The 22,350-nt window shown below is 31.6% G+C and overlaps 3 protein-coding genes and 1 non-coding gene across 5 annotated transcripts; 3 read left to right on the top strand and 1 right to left on the bottom strand.

Moving 5' to 3' along the window:
- Nucleotides 1-768: 768 nt before the first annotated feature.
- On the top strand, nucleotides 769-3,679 carry LOC122589567 (MYB-like transcription factor EOBII). Its single transcript, XM_043761871.1, has 3 exons — nucleotides 769-910; nucleotides 1,016-1,145; nucleotides 3,373-3,679. The coding sequence occupies exons 1-3, from the start codon at nucleotides 769-771 to the stop codon at nucleotides 3,677-3,679; spliced, it is 579 nt and encodes a 192-aa protein (XP_043617806.1).
- A 2,469-nt stretch (nucleotides 3,680-6,148) lies between these two features.
- Nucleotides 6,149-6,220, top strand: TRNAP-UGG. Its single transcript has one exon. It is a non-coding gene; the product is annotated as a tRNA-Pro (tRNA).
- A 7,558-nt stretch (nucleotides 6,221-13,778) lies between these two features.
- Nucleotides 13,779-16,490, top strand: LOC122586292. Its single transcript, XM_043758295.1, has 2 exons — nucleotides 13,779-13,944; nucleotides 14,485-16,490. Exon 2 carries the CDS (start codon nucleotides 14,487-14,489, stop codon nucleotides 16,323-16,325), a length of 1,839 nt encoding a protein of 612 aa, XP_043614230.1. The 5' UTR covers nucleotides 13,779-13,944; nucleotides 14,485-14,486; the 3' UTR covers nucleotides 16,326-16,490.
- Nucleotides 16,491-16,596: 106 nt separating this feature from the next.
- LOC122586294 (universal stress protein A-like protein) lies at nucleotides 16,597-21,306 on the bottom strand. Of its 2 annotated transcripts, XM_043758297.1 has the most exons (5): nucleotides 21,003-21,306; nucleotides 18,846-18,923; nucleotides 18,153-18,274; nucleotides 17,827-17,945; nucleotides 16,597-16,879 (listed from the first exon to the last, which is right to left on the bottom strand). In XM_043758297.1, exons 1-5 carry the CDS (start codon nucleotides 21,205-21,207, stop codon nucleotides 16,771-16,773), a joined length of 633 nt encoding a protein of 210 aa, XP_043614232.1. In that variant the 5' UTR covers nucleotides 21,208-21,306; the 3' UTR covers nucleotides 16,597-16,770. The 2 variants fall into 2 exon arrangements, with proteins under 2 accessions (XP_043614232.1, XP_043614233.1); XM_043758298.1 differs by lacking the exon at nucleotides 18,846-18,923 and having other exon boundaries at nucleotides 21,003-21,304.
- Nucleotides 21,307-22,350: the final 1,044 nt, after the last annotated feature.

Here is a 22,350-nt window from a genome sequence, read left to right as displayed (position 1 = left end):
TTACTATTTGGGCCTACAACCATCCCATTTACATATGTATCTGAAGCCCAAGAGGCCTTTGTAATTTGCTCTACTTTGTAGTCTTTTATTTCCAACGTTGATGTGAAAAGTTTAAAATATAGATATAACAATTAATTTCTTATTAACTACACTACTTTGAAAGCATAGTTAATAACAACATCAAACATACACGTCTAAATAATGAAAGCATAGTTTATTTTTATTTTATTTTTTACATTATTTAATTTAAACTACTGTACTTAATTTTTCATATATTATAAATACATCGTGACTCAAATAACTCATTGATACTGATATTCAATTTATCAATTTCCCATCCAAGATAAACAAAGCACATGCATGTGAACGCTTTATCATAAATAAAAAGTTGTTCACTATAAGACATAATGTATGTATATATATCATCCAATGCTGCATATACATATAAATACGTATATATAATATCGACATTTATATGGTATTCCATTTCCAAGGCTATGAGATAGTGTACCTCAATATTTTCTGTCGATAAATCAATTATGCATGAATAATCATATAAATATATAATAAGATCACTTTTTAATTATATTAGCACAAACGACAATGAAGTTAGGCCCAAAAAATAAAAGAATAAGTTGCTTAATGATAATATTAAGCCATTAATTAACCGCTAAATAGCCATCTTAATTTTCCCCTATAAAATCCATTTCGAACTACAATAATCTTTCATCAATAAATCTTCTTTCTCTCTATTTGGATAAACAACAAATGGAGAAAAGATCAAGTACGACATTCGTACATGAAGTTGAGGTGAGAAAAGGGCCGTGGACGATGGAAGAAGACTTGATTCTTATCAACTACATCGCCGATCATGGTGAAGGTGTTTGGAACACGCTTGCCAAATCCGCAGGTGCTAATAATGATTAGCGACTAATATTTTTACTAAAACGTTTTCTTAGACATATGTTCTAAATCCCTAGTTTTAATTTTGGATTAATTATGTGTTAACAATTAGGTCTCAAAAGAACCGGGAAGAGTTGTAGGCTTCGATGGTTGAACTATCTTCGACCAGATGTGAGAAGGGGTAATATTACACCCGAAGAACAACTTTTAATTATGGAGCTTCATGCCAAATGGGGAAACCGGTTAGTAATTAATTAAGACGCTAAATTGTTATCAACTTATTTTCTTTTAACAAGTCTCTCATCTATAATTTGGATTATGCATGTTTGTGTTTAATTAGTTATATATATGTGTATGTCTTTGAACCTTATCATTGAAATAATTAATTAATTAATTAAGCATACACACATGCATGTATAATTAGTCTTCCAATAACCAATCGATCGATATCTTTCGCTATTGAGAATATCAATGAACCAATTTTAGTTAAATTCATTTGCATCTACCTCTTCTAATGTTAATTAAGTACAGTATAACTTCACAAATTTTAGGTTTCCTCAAAATTTGGTAACTAGTTCAAATAACCTAGAGAGCTTTTACACGTTAAAATGGTCTTTTGCGACCAACCTTTTTCCAACGAAAATTTTTCGTTGTCAAAAACACGCTACGACAAAAAACTTTTGTTTTTTTAACTTTTTTAGTCAAACTTTTTTTTCGAAACGAATAATTTACAAAAATTGCATCATAAATAATAAAAATAAAAGTAAATAAACTTTAAGAAAGAAATTTTTAATGACATCATAAGTAAATTAAACAAAAAAAATTAAGCTTTAAGAAAAAAAATGTGAAGGTGACACATAAGCTATTTTTGTAAAATGCTTATGTCATAACAATTTTTTTTTATTATATTGCTATGATTACATGTGATCGACTTGCATACATGTGATCATAGCAATATTCGTGCACATATGATCAAGAATCTAAATCTCCACATAATTGTATAATGAATGATAATTCATGCTCCACACAATTATAAACTTCAAAATTACACATAAGTTATTCAAAAAATAATCAAAAAACAATTTTCATGTAAAGAACAATTATCGGTTGGGCTTGATTTGATAGTTTAAAAAACAATCCTTTTTTATTATATATAAAGAAAGATATGTATAGAGATAGAGATAATTGTTGATTTCACTTTTTCATTAATTCAAAAAAATATACTTACATTATTATATTGCTCACCCAAAAACGAGTTCATATATGTAACGTATCTCCCTCTTCTAGAGAATGGAAAAGATCAGAAAACTCATTACCAAAACTTGTGTAGATACTTTCCGAATGAGTTGTATATATATATGAGAATATGAGTAATTGGGTCGCATATAAATTTTTGATCGAGTATCACGTACTTTGATTTTGAACCACTGAACATGATAGTATCTTAATTTTGCAACATGTAACATGTGCTAGAATGTATATGTTGAAAATACAATGTGGGTTCTCTATGACTGTGCTTAAAAAATAAAAATCAAGACTTCGTGTGCGGTTTAAGTAGGGGTGTAAAGAGTCAAGCCTGCTCGCGAAATACTTGAACTCGATTCGAAAAAAGCTCGTTTTGAGCCGAGCTTAAACGAGCTCGAGCCGAATTCGAGCTTAACTGTTGACTCGTTTACTAAACGAGCTCGAGCTTTGAATTTATAACTCGACTAAGCTCACGAGACTAAACGAGCTTTCATATATAATATAATAATAATAATAATATATATGCATTTATTATATTAATAGAGCTTTCATATACTAATCGAGCCGAGCCTAAACGAGCCAAACTTGGATTTGTTTATTTTTTTTGACAAACGAGCCGAGCTCGAGCTTTCTTAACAAATTACGAGTCGAGCTCGAGTTTATATACTAAGGCTCGAACGAGCTCGATCCCGAGCTCCTTAAACGATCTCGAGCTCGCGCTCGAGCACTATCGAGCTCGGGCTCGGCTCGTTTACACCCCTAGGTATAAGACATGTAGCCATTGCAAATGATCTTGTTTGCACTAACATACTCGATGCGTTAGAAACGGTTTAACCAGTCGGTTCAACATGTATAAACCGATATCGATGCAGGAAATTATCTTTAATTTATTTTCCAAGTTTATTCTTATTTGTATTAGTATTTTATTTAGTTTCCTTAAACGGTTTATTTTGTTACTTAGTTTAGTGGCTTTTGGGATCTATTTATTGGAACTTTGGTCATCATAAAGTTAGTTCAATATTTGGAGTTTATAAGAAAATTGACTTTCGTCAAGAAATAACCAATTTGTTCAAAAGAAGTTTTTTTTATACCTTCTCTAAACATAATACAGTTTTATAGTAAAAATTAAATGTTATTATTGCTCACCTATTCAATAAGTTAGATGTTATGTTGTTTATATGACGGTAGTGTCATGATTTCGATTTGTTCGTTAATACTTTGTAGGTGGTCAAAAATTGCAAAATATTTGCCGGGAAGAACAGATAACGAGATAAAAAATTACTGGAGGACCAGAATTCAGAAACATGTTAAACAAGTCAATACTTACGATGGACAAACTTCTTCAATGCAAAACAATCAGGGGAATATGTTCTCGACACAAACATGCACAGGTGTAAATCCAATGGACTTATCGCATTATCCTCCATGCGACAACCCTATGAGCTATTCGGGTTCTTTTGCCCCCGAAACAAACGAGAACCCATGGAGTATGGAAGATTTATGGTCATTGCAAGTGCTAAGTAATGATTGAACTATATCTGTTATATATTAACATTAACATTAATATATTGGGTCGTGTTTGAATGTCTAGAACTAAACTCGTTTTTCAGTTTATTATGCGGTTATCCATCTATACACATTTAATAGTTTGTTCACAATATCAACAAAATGACCAAGATTTATGCAGTCTATTTAATTTATATCACTAGAAAAGTTTTGTGCAATTGTATTTGCCATCAGTCCATCACTATATATCCACATGCTCCACTCACTAGTATTTGCAACAACCAATCTTAGGCTATCTCCAATGGGGTGCCCTTGAATGCTCTTAGGTGCCCTTGGATATCCTTTATCGTTGAAGCTTGTCCAAAACTAAGAATTTTTTGAAGGATGCCCTTACTTGTCCTTACCTAATATATTTTTGTTTTTAGTGGAGGTAAAAGGATATGTAAGGATGTTTGTATGGTTGGAGAAAAAATTATAAAATTTGAAGGATTTGTAAGGATGTATAAGGATTTGTAAGGATTTATAAGGATTTGTAAGGATATGATGTGTCAGCTCAAGGACGCCTAAGGGGGGTCCTTAGCATTGGAGATAGCCTTATATTTGAAACAAACCCATCAAGGATATTATATTAAGCCATTGAAAGTTCAACGTAATTATACTAGAATAATACAACTATATCAATATGATAGTTGAAGCCCCGCAAAGCGGGGCCCAATTTTACTAGTATAATATTAATAGGAAGTGAATCATCAATAGTAACTCGCTTACGTGGCGAGTTACTATTCGTTCACGGTACACCCTCATCTACTATTTGGATTTTGTCATATTGCATTCCGTTTGGATTTTCAACAACAGGTTAGTTATTGGTTTTTTGCACAGTCTTTTCATCTTGGGTTTCGAACTAATATATTGCAACTTTTTCGTGTCCATGTTTTGTACACTAATCGGATTTTCATCATATCGCACCATTTTCCGATTTTTCTACTACACGTTAATCATTGGTTTTCTACTAAATTTTTACTTTAGGGTTTTCAACCAATATATTGCAACTTTTTCATGACCATAATATGTACCATTATGTACCACTATCCGGTTTTTTTCATACTTTTTTTTCTTTTACAACTAATATACTGAAACTACAGTTTTTAGCTAACATATAAAATAATAATATCAGTACTTAATCACGATATTTAAAACCTCGAAATGTTTTGAATTAAGCTAAAGTGGTTTTGTTTTTTTAATAAATATACATTTAAAACAAAACTATCAATGACTTATACTTTTTATTTAAGTAGTTGAAAGTTCAATAAAATACACTAAAATAAGTAACAAATGTTTATAATACGACAACTGAAGCCCGCAATGGAGGGCCACATTTTGCTAGTTATATATTGTTGTGAATTGGGATAAAGATACTTGAGCAAAACCAAGTGATTACAAAGTGATGAGACTTATTTAAGGATAACTGAATAAAGTGCTGCCATGCCATGATGTTAATTAGGAGGCAAGTGATCATTTAGCTAGTGATGCGTACCTTTAGGATAATGCTTTAAATATGAAATTTACTCTAATACAATCTACTCTTTTTTATCCACACTGCCATATAATTGGAATGGATAGTGTTTTATTATTGAAAAATAAAACTTTTTAATAACTTTATAATATGACAAGTTTAAATGTTGATTTAACAATTACTATTAAAATGAGTTTGACCTTTTCTATAATAAATTTAATACACAACTGTTAAAAGAGATGTTTGTTTATGAGTCGATATAAATATTCAGAAATGGAAACTCAAAAGTTTTATCAACCATAAAGATCGAACTTAATACCTTAGATAAAATCAGAAGTGTCCTGAACAACCGAATACTTATTATTATATATATCTAAAAAGATGGTTTTTGCAAAATAGTGATGTAGTTAAAGTCTCTTAAATGAAACATCCACCTAACGAAGCCAATAAGAATATACACGTTATAAGTCGAATGATGTTTACTATTTTGGGAAAGTTGAACTTTGGCTTTCCCTTTTTATACAAATTGAAACATGAAATTTCGAGAGTTGAAGTCCGACATTGACCTAACTTTGGCTTTCCCTTTTTATACAAATTGAAACATGAAATGGCATTAGCTTAACCGGTTACCAAAACTCATCACATACGTGCACCGATTTTCAAATAGGCCTTGAGTACACATACTCACTCGCATAGGTACACATTTTTCATGCCAAATAGGCGTTAGTTAGTATCGTAGCCCACTTATATATCGGATATGGTTTTCACTCGCATATCGATCACTATAGCTATATATGATGGAACTATTTATAGTGAGTAGTCTTTAGGTAATTCCTCTAGATTGTGATGAGTAAGTTTTAGTTGTATTCTTTTTTTGATCGTAATGCAACCCTTTTGTCATGGTGAAACATCAATGAGGTAATTTGTTGGTTGTAAGTTGAATCATGACAAGTAATACAGCATGAAAGATGTTTACAAAATGGGCATTTGGTCTAGTGGTATGATTCTCGCTTTGGGTGCGAGAGGTCCCGAGTTCGATTCTCGGAATGCCCCTTTTGTATTTTCTTTTTTCTTTTTAAATCTGCTTTTTTGTTTTTATTAATGATTATGAAACCCTTTTGTATTTTCTTTTCTCTTTTTAAATTTGCTTTTTTGTTATTATTAATGATTATGAAGAATTGTTTTCCCCTTCCAAACCATAACAATTAAACGTTCAAATCATAACATATACATAACATGCATATTTGACTAAGGTGTTCATAGGTTGTTACAAATTTATCAGTATTTAGGAGTAGCATAGACAGTCGTTCTAAAAAAAAAGATATATACAAATTTATCTCTAATTAAGAAGTCAAAATACATAAACGCATGCACATTACTTTAGTTCTGGATATAGGGATAGGGTACCGGCACATTTTTTTAGTCCTAGATCTTTTATAACTCTACTACGAACATACTGCTATCATAGTTTTTTATACCTTTAAGTCTCTAACAAGGGATCGGCTAGCACATATTTACTAAAATAAAAGGTCATCTTCTTAACGACAATAATATTATCTATAATGCTAACCGTGTAGCAAAATACTAGAGACCTCAATATACAAAATCCAAAATTACAAACTAGATCAACTCGAAACTTTAACTGCTGATGTTATTAAAAAAAGAAAGTTAGGAAAAACTCGAATCAATTATAGTCTTATAAATAACTTGGACATAAGTAAACTCCTCATCAACGAAAATTGAGCTGTCAGTTTTCACTAAGTGATGTATTGTTAGAGTTTCAAACAAAAAGTCATAACCAAATCTCTATCTTTATAAATAAAGAAGAATTGTTTTCCATAAGTAATTTTAGAAAATTTATGACATGACAGGCCTATATTTTTTCTTAAAAGACTTTTATTTTAGTTACGATGTCATGTGATTTTTAAATTTTCTTAAAGTAAATAACCTCTTAAATGCTTAATAAAAAACCTAATCATAAATTGGAATGAAATGATTTTTATTATAATGCAATAGTTAATCTCCTTTATAAGTTATTACGTTATTGTATCAATAACAAACATTGCAAATATTTTATAATATTTTTTATGTTTTAAAATTTTAGCTAAAATGTTCAAGTTAAACCTGGTTAATTAGCTAGTAAAGACAAGATAATAGAATAACAGGACCTAGATAAAAAAAAAAAGGTCCATCCACCATGAACATATCTAACCAATGTTTCTTTGTACCAACGTCCAATGAAACCAAATTAATTTAGGCTAAAAGGAGTGGGGCTAGTTGGAGCGGGGGGGGGATAAAAGCCATGTGGCGTCATGTAAGCAAGAGAGTTTTGGTGGGAAAATGAGAGAGTGAGGCAAGTTTGAAGTTAGGGGAGTTATGACACTTGTCACCTTAAATTAATTTTTTAAAAACCCTAAAATAAAAACTACTTATTAAAGTTCAAATACATGATTTATAAAGTTCAAACACATGATTAATAAAGTTCAAATACACACCATACAACATATTAGAATAAAAACTAGTCATCATCGTTAAAGTAGGACTCAACGGTAGGCGGCACGTATTCTTCCTCGTCCTCCCTCGTGCGGTTCTCCCATACATGATCCACCAAATCGGCCAATAACATGTTATGTGTTTCCCTGCTTCTAACCGCATTTGAGTTCTCTATCCGCTTCTCCATTGGAGTTTCTTGCATCCAATATTCCTCGTCCAAAGTCGAGTCATGCTCGTAGAAGTCTTGACAGAAAGCCTCGTCTTCATCCTGCAAAATCATGTTATGTAAAATAATACATGTATATAATACGTCATGCATTCTCTCTTCGGTCCAAAACCGTGATGGAAAGCTAATAACTTTCCAACGCTTCTTCAACACGCCAAAAGCTCGCTCAATAACTCCTGTTTTTTCAATAATTTAGTTATTATAACTTCGTTATTATAATTTAGTTACGTAACTAAATTATAATAACTAAGTTATAATAAAATGTAAAACTACGTAACTACACTATAATCACTAAGTTATAATAAAATGTAAAACTATGTAACTAAATTATAATAACTAAGTTATAATAAAATGTAAAACTACGTAACTATATTATAATAACTAAGTTATAATGAAATGTAAAACTATGTAACTAAATTATAATAACTAAGTTATAATAAAATGTAAAGCTACGTAACTATATTATAATAACTAAGTTATAATAAAATGCAAAGCTACGTAACTATATTATAATAACTAAGTTATAATAAAATGTAAAACTACGTAACTAAAATATTAGATTGATACCTTCACAAAAGTTGGCCAGTGACTCTCGTAAAACCCTTTCAGACATCTCGAAATTTTTGTCAAATGAGTCGACGGTATTGCCGTAGGCTAGTTGGCGAAGCGCCGCAGTACACTTTTATATCCCGATGAAACCTAACTTCCCATGAGCATCGTGTCTTTGTTGGAAGTACGTATAATTCTCTTCCAAATCTCTTGTTATTTTCAAAAATAAACGTTTACTCATACGGTAGCGCTTCCTAAACTCCCTCGGTGGATAAACCGAGTTGTCAACAAAGTAAAAACGTATCAACCGTTCGTTTGCCTCATGCCGTCTCCGATCTAGGACCGCCCTACGCCTAAAACCGGGAACACGTGGTATTGGTGCGCCCCTCCTCTTCTTCTTTTTCTCTTGCGGCTTCTAACATCGTGTTTATCATCAAAACGATTGTTTGCTCAATAGCCTCGTCTAGATCGGTTGAACCACCACTTGACGAAGAACTAGAAGATGAAAACTTATCGATATCTTCCATATTTGTTAAATAATGTAGTGTTTTTTTTTGTATAATATTTGGAAGGGATGTTGGTTTTGTTTTAGTTTTGTGTTGGTTTAATGTAGATGGATTGTATATATAGGAAGAAAAGAAAAAAAAATTAAAAAAATTGAAAACTAACCGTTGGGGTGGTATAGCACGGAAAACAAGAGCTTGGTCAAACTCATTTTGGGCGAGAGATAAAATCCGTCAGAAGGGTGGGGGGGGGGGGTGCAATCGGCTAGGGGGATTGATGTTTTGGGCGAGATTTCGGGCGAGAAGGAGAGGATTCCGCCCCACTCCTGATAGCCTTATGTCATTACCCAACAAGAAACGTGGCTCGTTCCATGATTCCCATTTACTTTGCCTCTTCTTATCGTGGTAATAAATCCAAATGAAAAAGACCGAGACAATGGAATTAAAATGTCAACGCTAATTACTCCCACGGATGTTGTTATGTAGACTTGTAGAGTTCTATATCTCACAAATTTTTATTGACGTGATATTAAAAGCTTTGTAGATTTTGTCACTTTTTTTTTTTGCAATTCAACATGTATACAAACTTTTTTTTTTATACTTTTTTTTTTTTAACATGAGCCGATATTGAGACACCTTATTATACAAGGATGAAACTCTGCACATATTGCTAAACCATGGGATATAGACTATGAGCTATTGTAGGTGAGTCACAAAAAAAACTACCAGGACGCATCACTGCGAAAAGTCGAACTCGTGATCTGGAGTAAAGTTTGATGATCCTTTTAAAAATCTTAATTAGCAACCTTTATTATCCATTATAACAACCAATTGGGTTTAAAGCCCATACCTATGACTAGATAAAATTAGAGTTAACTTGGGCTTAGCTAGTTTATCCCATTTGTAGTTCGGTTTTTGCCTTTTTAGAGATTCAATTTACCCTAGAGCTTAGATGCAATTTGCTTACACCTTATTAAAGTTTGATCATTTTTCTCTGGCATAACTGCATTTACTTTACGACCATTATATTCATCTCACAGATATGATGGAACTTTTCGTAACTTTATTTTGATAGGTGCCTAGGTGGTAATACATCAAAATTTGGCATGCATCATTTAAACATGTCACATGTGGTGTTTAAAATACAATGTCCAGGTTTATATAATCTTGGTTAGTATTATATGGAAAACTTAAGTGGTATATGTAGCTTTTTCAACTAATTTAGATTATCGACATACTATTATTGTGTTATTAGTGGTAAGTGGTAACACCTGACCAACACCATATCATCAATTTGAGAACAAACTGAATATTTTTTTAAACAATTTTCATTGTAAAGTTCAAACTCAAATCTTCTTGTTGTACTTACTAATATGAATGAATATACACAACTACACAAGATATGTATTCCTACCCTATTTAATACTACAAATTCATTTATTTTTTATAATTTTTTTGGTTAAATACTTTTTTTTTCTTTTTAAAAATAAACGTATTGTGTTTTTCTTTTCTTTTTTTTTTTTTTTTTTTTTGAAAATAAACGTTTTGTTTTTTTTCCTAATTGTGACAATGCATTTTCTCTATCTCTATATATAACTAAGAGAGGATATGTTTTTGCTTAGTTGGCAATTATGAAAGCATGTCATTTAGGAATTTTCATGATATGTCATTTTTTTCATTAATTTTCTAATTTTAAGCATCATATCCTTTGTCATTTAAATTATTCCTAATTATTAATCTTAATCATCATTAATTAATAATAAAAAATTAAAAAGTAAAACAACCACTGAATATATATATATATTACGGTAATTTAGATTACCTTAATAATGGCATCATGTGTGTAAAGTTTAAATGCCATCCTTTTTTATATTGTTTTTATAATTATCCGTTTATAACTTATTATCACTTTTAAAAATAAAATAAAAAATTTAACAATTTTTTATGAAGGTTTAAAAGGACTACAATCTTCATATTTCATTAATAGTTGTTTTTTTTTCCTGAATTTTCTATTAAAATTATTTTTTTTTCCATTTTAGACTGATATATCTTTTTTTTTTCATATATATTATTCTGATTTTAATTTTCTATTATTTTTAGTTTTTTATTTTGTGTAGATTGTATTTAATTATAAAATTTAAGTAAGGATAGTTTAGAGCTAATGTGAAATTAAATTTTTGTTTGACAACTAATATATTTGTTTGCTTATCACTTGCTCATTTTATTTGATGTTAATTTTTGTCAAATAATATTTGATGTGGATTTAGGTGTTAAAAGTTATATGTAATTCAAGATTTTGAATTCAAAAACACATTTGAATTTATTTTTTTTAGTCAATTATGCTGAAACACATGATAAAAAATTGAAAAGATATTTAGTGATCATATATATCTCTTCTCTATATTAAATAAAACAACGTTGTGCTTACATTATCATTTTATTAAAATATCTTACATGACAACTCCAAAATCTTTTATAAAAACTATTTCATTTTCAACTAAATAAATTTATAAGATCATTGTATCATTAAACTTACATTATTTAATTTATTATATTTTTTAAATTTCTTACCATATCATTTAATAAATAATTAAATATTTTTATGTATATTCTTATAATATACATATTTTCTATTAATATGACAAAATTGATTCAGTTAATTCATATATCATGAATAAATTATAATTTTATTTATTTTTGTTTTTCTTTATCTTCATGATTATGTGTGTGTATATATATATATATATAAATATAGATGTATATATAAACGATTAAACTCCGAATATATATTTTCAATCTACCCGGGTTGGATACGCTAGTTTGATAATATTTTCTAATACATTTATTAGATGTTAGCCTTTAGTGGTCTAAAAGTTTAAAAAATAATATATATTATCTACTTATTATAATATTAACGTCTACGCTCGTAAATAATCCACATTGGCTAATAGTCTAATATATACTCCGTACTTCATAGCATTGGGTAGGTTATTTACAACTACACGCTTGTATTATTGACTGTAAGCTTCAAATGACCCTGCAATATTCCCTTTCTTTGAACTTTAACCAAACTTTACAAGTCAGGGTGAAGATACAAATTATCTGAAAGAGCAAAGGGGTAGTTTTACTTAACTTGATAAGTTGAGGGGGCAAAGTTTAACTAATATACGAATCATTAGTGACGTGACCCAGAAAGCCGTAGTCCAATTAATCCATGTCAGTCAATGGAGGTACCCTACATGAACCAGTGACTGACACGTGGACTTTATCACCAGATGCTCTTTCCATTTTACAAACTCTATTCACCGCCCCCAAGGCTATGGATTAGTAAACAAAGACACAGAGAATTAAGGAAAATGATATATTTTTTAGTCTTATAAAATCCTTCTAAAAAATACTAAAAAAAATAATGAGTTTTGTTAGTGACAAGTTGTCAATAAAAACTAATTTTATGCATTAAAATTTGTACCTTGCTGTTAAAAAAATCAGGGGACGGTTTTTAATATATAATGTACAAGTTTTTAAGCATATATATCATTTTCCAAAAATAATACATAAAATATTTTTTTACCTTTAATATATTTTTTTTAACATGTTATCATCTTATAGCTATGAAAACTTTTATGTTATTTTGTGAAAAAAATCTATCATTTTTCGAAGACTAAACATAAGAAAAATATTTGAGATTTATATTCATAATTTATAATTTAGGAGTAAAATTAGAATATGAAAAAAGATAATAATAATAATAATGATAATAGTAATAGGGTGTTTTTTTGGAGTTTTGATTTCATTTCAGATTCACGTAAATTAAAAATGAGAGTATAGATAAAATAATGTCTTTTTTTTTTAATTTAAATTTTGACGTATACTTCATTACACATAGTGGGTTCTTAATAATTTTTTTAAAACTTCTATTCGTATTTGAATTTAAACAAACATTTGTGTGATCGTATGATTTTAATGTTGCTATTTATCTAACCGTTTATAGGTTCAGTTCTGATTTTGCCTCATGTAGTGCAATTAGTAAGTACCTTTTCCACCCTTTTTGTATTAAATTTTGTCCAATTAGTATATAACTAAAATAAATTGGGACCATAAATCAACTAATACCATCATTATGTGATCATATCACTCTATAATTCTATAGATATAGGTCGCAAGGCACACTTCAAATTTTCACAAAGACTAGTGAAAAAAATATAGATTATGATTTATGTATGAGATTGGTAAGTTACCGAACATGATTTCATGTATTATACACCAAGACAATACATGAGACCAAAAGATTTTCATTTATTTCTTTTATAGTTTCTTTTATTTCTTAAATAAATTGGGTTAATAGTATAATTTAATCCTTTTTCAAACTTACCACTAAATTTTTTATTTTCTTATATCAGTTTCCAAAAACTTTGGTATACTTTTAAATTTTTTCTAGGTTTAAAAAACAGATGAGGATTCTGTAAAGTTATATAACAACTTTAGGGGTAAAGTTGTTAATTTTGACCCTTGAATTTATATCAAAGGTCAAAATTCAAAAATGATATCTTTGATTTTAATCCAAATGTCAATATTAATTAAGCTTTACCTAAAATTATTTATTAACTTTAAAAAATCTTTATTGTTAGACTTCCCTACTTCCCTAGTTTAAAGAAAAAAAATACTAAAATATCCACAGCCTACAGTGCAATAACAAATGTCACAGCTTAGTGACTTTAATATTCCCCAAATGTCTTTTTTCACTGACACCAGTCCCTTCACTTCGCTATAACCACGAGTTTATCTTCTCCCATTTTCCCCCAATTTCTCAAAAAGAAAAAAAATCATTCATTTTTCATTAATTCAATAATAATAGAAAAAAAGAAAATAAATCCAAAACATTTCAAAAGAGCAATAAATATCCCAAACTCACCTACTTTGATAGCGATTATTATTATTATTGATTTATTTCACTCACTTTTATCCAACCTTTGTTCTATGTTCTGAAGATTCTTGCTTTAAAACAGGTATTTCTTTCATTTTATTTCTGTTTATTATTTATATATTTATTTATTTTTTAGATTTAGGGCTTTTGGGTATGTTTATTTATGATATATGTGCAAGACCCATATGTTTTCTTGGTTTAATTTTGTTTATTTTTAGTGGGTTTGTCACTCTAGTTTCAGTTAATAGTGGAGGTTAAAAAGAAAAAAAAAACAAAAAATGAGTTTTTTTTATTTTAAATTAATGAAATTTATGGAAAACCCATATGATTTCTTGGTTTAGTTTTGTTAATTTTTAGTGGGTATGTGTTGGTTTAGTAGCTACTATTGTAAATTAAGAGAAAAGAAGCTCTAAAGATGGTGTGTGTGTGTGTATATATATATATTTATATATAGTTTTGTATCTGTGTGTTTCTTTTAATGTTTTTGTTGTGAAACTTTGTGGAAAATGTATTAATAGCTGTAATGTTTTGGATTTTTGGGTAAATGAGAATTATTCAATTGCTTTGTTTCTTGTTTGCTAGAAATGAGACAGCTGAATGTGGTTTTTCTTTTGTTTGCTAGAAATGGATAATATTGAAGAGAATAAGATAGTGGCTGAAACCCTAAATAGTGGTGGTGATACGGTGGTGGTTAAAACGACGACGGTGGTTGAACATACCAAGATTACTATTGTTGAAAATTTTCAGGAAGAGAAGAAAGATGATTTGTTTGGTGGTGATGAGGGGGATGATATGAAGGCGGATTTAGGGGATAATGGAGGGAATTTAGCTATGGATGTTGAGGGTTTCTTTACAGGCGGAAATGGCGATGAGGTTGAGCGTCTTTTTGAAGGGAATGAGGGTTATTTAGCCGATGATAATGATGAAAATGTTGATGGGGATCCGATGGATGTGTTTGAGTTTAAGGAGGATACGTACAAGAATGACGAGGGAATGGTTGAAAATGGCGAACAAATTGAAGGTGGAGACGATGAAGAAGAAGAAGAAGAGGATCATGATTTTGTTGTAGGTGATTTAGTGTGGGGTAAAATCAAGAGTCATCCTTGGTGGCCAGGCCAGATATATGACCCTTCTGATGCTTCAGAGTATGCTGTTTCGATAAAACGTAGAGGGCATCTGTTAGTTGTTTATTTTGGGGATGGTTCGTTTTCTTGGTGTAAGGCATCACAGTTGAAGGCTTATATTGATGACTTTCAAGAAATGTCGAATAAGAGTGATTCTAAAAATTTTGTTACTGCAGTCAAGAAATCTTTAGAACAGGTCAGTAAGCATGTGAGGGCGGAATTGATGTGCAAATGCCAACCTGTTTGTCCTACTGATAATGTTAACGAGGGGAACAGTGGGATCAAGAAGGGTGTGGCTGTGCCAAAAGGAAATACGATCAAGGTTTTGATTGATCGAATGCAGCCTGTTGAGCTCCTTTCAATGTTGAAAAATTTTGCTATAATGGAACCTGATACTAGTTTAGTTGAGCTTGAACTCACTGTACTGAAAAGCTGGATAAGTGCTTTTTATGGACAAAAAGGTGGTTACTTGTTGCCAGAATACCATGATCCGGAGTATATTGAAGGTCTTGATGATGAATCGAAGAGTGCGATGGTTGGCAATTCTGATAAGAATGGTGGTTTGGAAAGCACAGCAAATGGTGATGATAAGTTATCTCAAAGAAGGAAGAAGAAGAGTGTGGCGGATTTATTGGGAGAAGACGAGCCAAAAGTTAAGAAAGCTAAAATGTCTAAAGATGGTGGTGTTGGTTGGAAAAGGAAGGGATTGGTTGTGTCAGTGACACCAGAAAGTGATCATGAAAGTGGTCTTGAAGATGGAACCACACCACGCCAAAGGAAGAGGAGCAAGTACCTCTCTCCGCCTTACTTGAGTCCAGCTAGCGGAAAACTTTCTGGTTTAGGTTCTGGTTCTTTCAAAGAACCTAAAGCTGATCCCGAGGAAGTTCCTGAGATGGATGCGGAAGAGCCAGAGGGTTCATCGAAGAAGAGCAATGGGAAGAGAGGTAGAAAGAAGCGGGTAAAAGAAGGGTCTGATCTGACAGCTTCTGTGGACGTGGAGAAGCTGTTGCAAGGGCTACTGCGTGCAGCACTCGACCCTTCATCTTTTGTGGAGAAGAACCTCCCCGCGATCATTGATTTTATTTCACTCTTCAGGAAACAAATTTTTGAAAATGTGTCCAATGGTCAGGTTGTTGGAAAGAAAGAGTGGGCTCCAGGTTCACGCAAGGCTGCTAGTGAAGACGTGTCTGATTTCACCCTCGTCAAGGAAAAGCTGGAGGCCATGAGGAAAACAGTGCAAGCATGTGGTGAAGAAGAAATGAAGGAAGATATCAAAGCTTATCTGGAAGGAGGATTAAGGGAAGCACTTGAGAAGCTGGGAACAATAGGAGGGGTATGAGTCCAGGGTTTGTTTTTCACTGTAGTGGGTAATTAGCTTTTGATTTTTAGAAATTTTAAGGATGGATTCTGGTGTTGGATTCAGTAGATTTTTAACTATGTTGTTATTTTCATGTCTAGGACTCAAGGGTTTCTTTTTCTGTCATTCATCAAGCTTTTTTCGATACACCCATGTGATGTTTGCTAACAATCATACATTCCAGGCTTTACAGCTTTGATACATCACTGATCATTCAAAATTCACAGTAACCCATTCAATACAACAATCATTATGAACCAATAACACCAACCTCAACAAACTACTGGAGGAAAGCTCCATTAGTAAGGTACTTTTAAAATTGTAAGAAAGAAGACATAAAAATGTAAAGTGGTTCTCGTACAAAGGCTACACAGCCAAATCTCCATATGAAACACTACACATTATTAACAGCTCATCATACGAACAATTAGTCATCTACAGGGTCTTGGGGAGTCTCTTCTGCACTGCGTTTGATCGTTACAACAGGGCATTCACAATGTTTCACACAAAACTCGCTCACAGTTCCCACAAAGACCCTGTTAAGATACAAATAGAATATAAGCATGATGGTAATTGGTAAAGAGAACTTCTAAAATAATAATTCCAGTGAAGCATAGGGAACAATCAATAGAGAAGCAAGAAAAAGTGTACAAATGGTAGGCAACGTAAATATTGTAATGATGGTAGTAACAGCATGCCATGGCTGTGTTCTAATGAGTAGAGAGTAACGCCAGGTGTGATCCAGAAGCGAAGAAAACGAAATGAAGGTTGTCCAGCCATTTATAAAGGTAAAAGTATTGGCTCATTTATTTGGTTACTTTTTTTTTATCTATACCCTATCAAATGCATCTAAATGTGAACTTTCCAAATGACATCAGTGGTCAAACAGGTTAACATTCGACATGTAAAGGAAGGAGCTAACTTAACCTGCTACAAGTAATTTGGTAAATTGGCAGTTCATGATATGCTCTTACATTTTCCAAGCTAAATTTAACAGAAAAGTAGAACAGAAGTGATTCACATACTGCTATATAGTGCCAACTTAGTAGCTTTCTTTCTTTTTTTTTTTTAATAAAAATATTAGAGATACAGTTTTTTTAAATGGGAAAATGTTATATGATGTTAAGTATTGTTAACATCATGGTGCTACACTGACACAAATTTTCACACATGTTAACACCCCCCCCCCCCCCCCCCCTCGAATTTAAGGTTTGTGAGGGGAACATCATATAAGTTATCCCCTTTTTAAATAGCAGTGAAATGACCAAATTGATAAATTTGTAGAGTTCCCAAAACAAGCGTAGAAATGATGGTTTGTGAGGGGAACATCATATAGCTATATGATGTTAACATCATATAAGTTATCCCCTTTTTAAATAGCAGTGAAATGACCAAATTGATAAATTTGTAGAGTTCCCAAAACAAGCGTAGAAAAGATGGACAACTGAACATGCTTAGAATCTAAATATGCAAAGATTCATACCTCTGGAATGGACCAAGACCCCTGTTTCCTACAACAAGGAGATCTGGTTTGACTCTCTTAACTTCGTGGCAGATCACTTCTTTTGGATCGCCTTTCTTAATCCATGCTTCACAAGCAACCTATTAGAAATTTAATCAGCACATAGAGGAGCAGAAACGACTCAATGAGACGCAAATAGCTTCTTGCAAGGAGCCAGAAGGAGAAGAGTGAGTTGAACCCTTATGGATGAATTTGTAACTCAACCACAATGGGACTTGGTTACATTTCACTATTTCAGTATTTAATTTAACACATGAGTGAAAAAGAGAGAGAAGGGAGAGAAAAACCCCTATATCGTGACTTCTCTTCACAAAGTACTCCAGCAGATGAGTTCCTTCAATCTTGTCCTTACGCTTGGCATCTCGAAAATCTTCTGGTGAGGCATAAATGCTATCAACATCATCAAAACCTAGGACAACCAAAATGAAAAAACTAAATGCCATCAGACATCAATGTTTTTGTTATCAGATTTACACAATAAACAATGTCTTCTCAGAAGTCAAAACCACATGTAAAAGATGACGGGGAACTTATACAAGTGGAAGTCAAAGCGATTCTAGAAATATGGGGGAAGCAAATCTGAATCAATGCCATTAGAGATAATGTGGAAAGTAGAAGCGAGCCAAAATGCAGTTTCTTCTATACATTGATGATATAGATTGACAACTTTGATAAACCAGTTCCATGCTACATTGTACTAATCATCATTTAAAAATATAGGATTAGCTATCAATGTTTAAGTCAATCTATATATCACTTAAGCATATTGCATAAAAAATAAAAATAAAAGCTACCTGCAGCAGGTTTACAAGTTATCAAGTAGCACAACTTTATTTAATAAAGTCAGATCCCAAATGTCAGGTAAAGTTCGTGGACATATGAGCGCCCAAAATCTCTACGTGTATAAATACATGATCACTCAAATACACACGAACAATAAGAACACAACAATATAACTTGCAGAAAAAGAAAGAACACACATTGTTTACGTGGTTCAGCTGATCGGTTTGAAGGCCCTCGCACTCGGACTCCTGCTCCTTGCCGGCGGTTAGACCATCCTGGCAACATTAGTCTCCACAACTCAACAAAATTACGTAGTCGATGAAAAAATTCCTTATGAAGCATGCAAATAAAACGAAGAAGAAAGAACAATGTTAAAAAGGCCTCCTAGACACATCTACTGATAACATAGTATGAACTGGTTTGATTTCATGTAATCCATAGCATTCCAGAAGTCAACCCTTATGTTCCCAAGCAATACCTAAATGACTAAAGATAGCTTCTTCGATTATCTGATACCATTTTGCATTATTAAATTAGTATATTGTGTATATGGATAACCATCAAGCCCAAAATTCTTCAAAATCGGTATTTTTTGTTGTTATCACATTGATACAAACTGTAAGCATGCACAGATAGTAGGATCTAGTATTGGCACAAAATATGCAACAACTATTTGTTACACTGTTGCATATTGGCATTTGCAACATTTGACTGTCCCTCATCAAGTAAACTTAATAGGTTGCACTCAAAAGTCAGTGCATTACACCAGTAAGCCCAAAACCAGGTATCTTGTAGACTAATACAGACGACGCACACCATACTGCTCATTAACTTCGAAATTACCACCCAATTTAGCTCATATGAGTGCAGCATCAGACTAATCTAAACAAGGGATTCTAAAAGAGCATGCCACTTTATTAACAACATTAATTAGTCCCTCTAAAAAAGGATAGAAATTGCATATCAAAGAAAAACCTAAGTTTAATGAACCTCTAGAATACAGTAACTTCTGCACACATATCTTTACAACTCTAGATACATACCAGAAAATTTGATCACAACTGGTATTCATACAATAACAAACTACAAGGCAGCAAAACCTAGATTGGCTAAATTTGATTTCACCAACTCTAATATCATTTTAAGGTTCCATATGCACACAAAAAAAGCACCAAGGAAATAGTTAAAAGAGGAACTTATAAGCTTTATATTACAGAGAACTGCAGTTAAATGAATGCGTTTGAATTCTCCTCTCAGCAGACAAATCCAGAAACTGAAATAATCGACCACATGACGTGAAATAACAAATTACAAAGCGGTAATACCTCCTCACCATAAAGCCATTCCATAAAAACTAGAACTAGTGAAATACTCAAAGGTTTTATATGTATAATAAGCTCCATAAAAGAAGATGCAATAGCTGAATATTATGTTAAATCAAAGTTCGAGCTACAACATGTTGACCAAATCTACAAGTCCACAAAACTCAAAATCATCACTCATAATTTTGATTCAAAATGATAATAATCAATCACATGACATATAATAATGGATAACACAACGACAAAACCTCAACAGCCTTATTTGATTTCAAAAAACATAAATCACTCTTAGTTTCCGAATGCACAGATTTCTTTTCAAAATAGATAACAAAATAAAAAGTATAGAAAATGCAGATCTCAGCATACAAGTCTACGAAACTCAAAATCATCATTCATAATCTCAATTCAAATACGATGATCAACAATCACGTGGCGTGCAATAGCAAAATACACATCACAAAAGACCTCTATAGCCTAAAATCACTCCAATGCTTCATTTTAACACACATACAAAAAAAAAAAGACAAAAAACACTACTAGTCAGTAAAAAACCGTAAAATCCTAATACTGCATCACCTATAAGCTATCTAAACGTTTAGAAAACGCTGATCTTATCATATAAATTCACATAATTTTTCATCATTTTTAGTCAAAATAAATCGGAAAAACCTCTAATAACCTAAATTCGATTTCACAAACCGTAAAATCACGATCAAACACAATTAGACACACAGAAACGACACGCACGATCGAAGTTCGATAAATGTCTACATAACCTAATTTCATCATCTAACTCCACAATATTCAAAATCATTATCATCAATCACACAGCGCAAAATATCACATTAAATACAAGTATAACCTAATCTCAAGTTCATAAATCCTAACCGTCAGTCCGAAACTCGAAAACTGATACATCTAAACACTAATATATATATATATATATATATAGATAGATAGATAGATACAGATACATAGATATATAGATACAGATATATGAATATAGATGTATAGATATGGAGATAAGTGTACCGTCCTCGTCAGGAACTTGAACATGAAGAAAAAGAAGTTTGAATCCAGAAGTATTCGAACGAATGATCTTATTAAGAGTCCATTCAAAGGCTGATTTGCTACTAATTGAAGCATTTGGATATCCTTTCATACTTGACTCGTTCACTCCAAGCATTATCCGAGTCATCTCTGAGTCAACTCGCTCCACACTCGTCGCTGCGGCCATTGGAATGGAATCGCTCTCTCGTTTTGCCGCTTTTTTCTATTGTATGTTTCTAGAATAATTGATAGATGACAGTTTCTGTTTTCTTCTTGTAAAATTAGTAGGGGTTTATAAATATTTATTTATAGGCCTGCTTGTGAACATATGTCACGGCTTTTTTAGACGATGGACGTGTGGATTATTAAATGATTGGTCCTTACATATTTAAAGTTTTAAACAAAGGTGTCACCATTTTATGTATATCTAATGTACAAGTTCGTCGACATTTTTTTTAAAGCTATTATTATAGTGATACTCTTAAATTATACAAACTTGAGAGGTAATTTAAAGACTTTTGAAAACTCACCTAATAATCATAATCAAAAACCAAAACATTGTATTAGTAATTAACCAAAACTCATCGATTTGAAAAAAAAATAGTAATTAGTAGTTAACATTTGAATCATGCATGTCTGGAATGAAATCCATGACTCTCAAAATCTCACATAATAATCCACTCCTACAAATATAAGAAGTGAGATTCAAATCCTGATGAATTTCTTAAACTCAAAAACCTTATCAATGAGCCAACAACCCATTGACGATTTAAAAAAACATTTAACTTGAAAATTCGGTATTGAGACAATTGAATACAAGTATCATATTCTAATTTAATTTTTTTCCAAATTTTGGCATCTAAGTCATTTTTAAGACGAAAATAAAGTCACATATTTCATTAATATCTTATGTATTCGGCCTGAGATGGTTTGACATGAGCTCATCAATAATTTGAAGAATGAACGTTTTTCGCTTTTCGTATAAGCTCCCCTCAACAATAAACTTTTGCCTTTATGTGGAAAGAATTGAAATTTAGATGAATGGGATCAGATAGAATATTTTTTATATTTTGAAGATTGATGAAATGAGATTCTTCTTGTTACCACAAAGGAAAATAAAATCCATCAAATCAAATGAAAAAATGTTTATTATCCAATAGAATGAATTTCCTCGTCTTTAAACAACCAACCACAATAAAGAATGAAGTTCAATTTTATTAGATTCTATCAAAGTGTGTGAATCAAATGCGATCTTATTACGATAATATCTGATTGTGGTTGCACTTTTGGTAGTTTTGTGTTCAAACGACAACCAACACTATCTTTCCCA

Source organism: Erigeron canadensis, chromosome 2 (genome assembly GCF_010389155.1).
Source record: "Erigeron canadensis isolate Cc75 chromosome 2, C_canadensis_v1, whole genome shotgun sequence".
Taxonomy (NCBI): domain Eukaryota; kingdom Viridiplantae; phylum Streptophyta; class Magnoliopsida; order Asterales; family Asteraceae; genus Erigeron; species Erigeron canadensis.
Note: the sequence above shows the minus strand (reverse complement) of the source record. Positions and strands in the feature narration are given on the sequence as shown.

Bases quoted from the DNA above. Each gene is read 5' to 3' on its own strand.
- LOC122589567 (XM_043761871.1), top strand. From the start codon at position 769: ATGGAGAAAAGATCAAGTACGACATTCGTACATGAAGTTGAGGTGAGA. The intron at 911-1,015 runs GTGCTAATAATG...GTTAACAATTAG, and splicing joins CACGCTTGCCAAATCCGCAG to GTCTCAAAAGAACCGGGAAG. The intron at 1,146-3,372 runs GTTAGTAATTAA...AATACTTTGTAG, and splicing joins CATGCCAAATGGGGAAACCG to GTGGTCAAAAATTGCAAAAT.
- LOC122586292 (XM_043758295.1), top strand. From the start codon at position 14,487: ATGGATAATATTGAAGAGAATAAGATAGTGGCTGAAACCCTAAATAGT.
- LOC122586294 (XM_043758297.1), bottom strand. From the start codon at position 21,207: ATGGCCGCAGCGACGAGTGTGGAGCGAGTTGACTCAGAGATGACTCGG. The intron at 18,275-18,845 runs GTGTGTTCTTTC...TGGTTGTCCTAG, and splicing joins AGCTGAACCACGTAAACAAT to GTTTTGATGATGTTGATAGC. The intron at 16,880-17,826 runs GTATGAATCTTT...GTATCTTAACAG, and splicing joins GGTCTTGGTCCATTCCAGAG to GGTCTTTGTGGGAACTGTGA.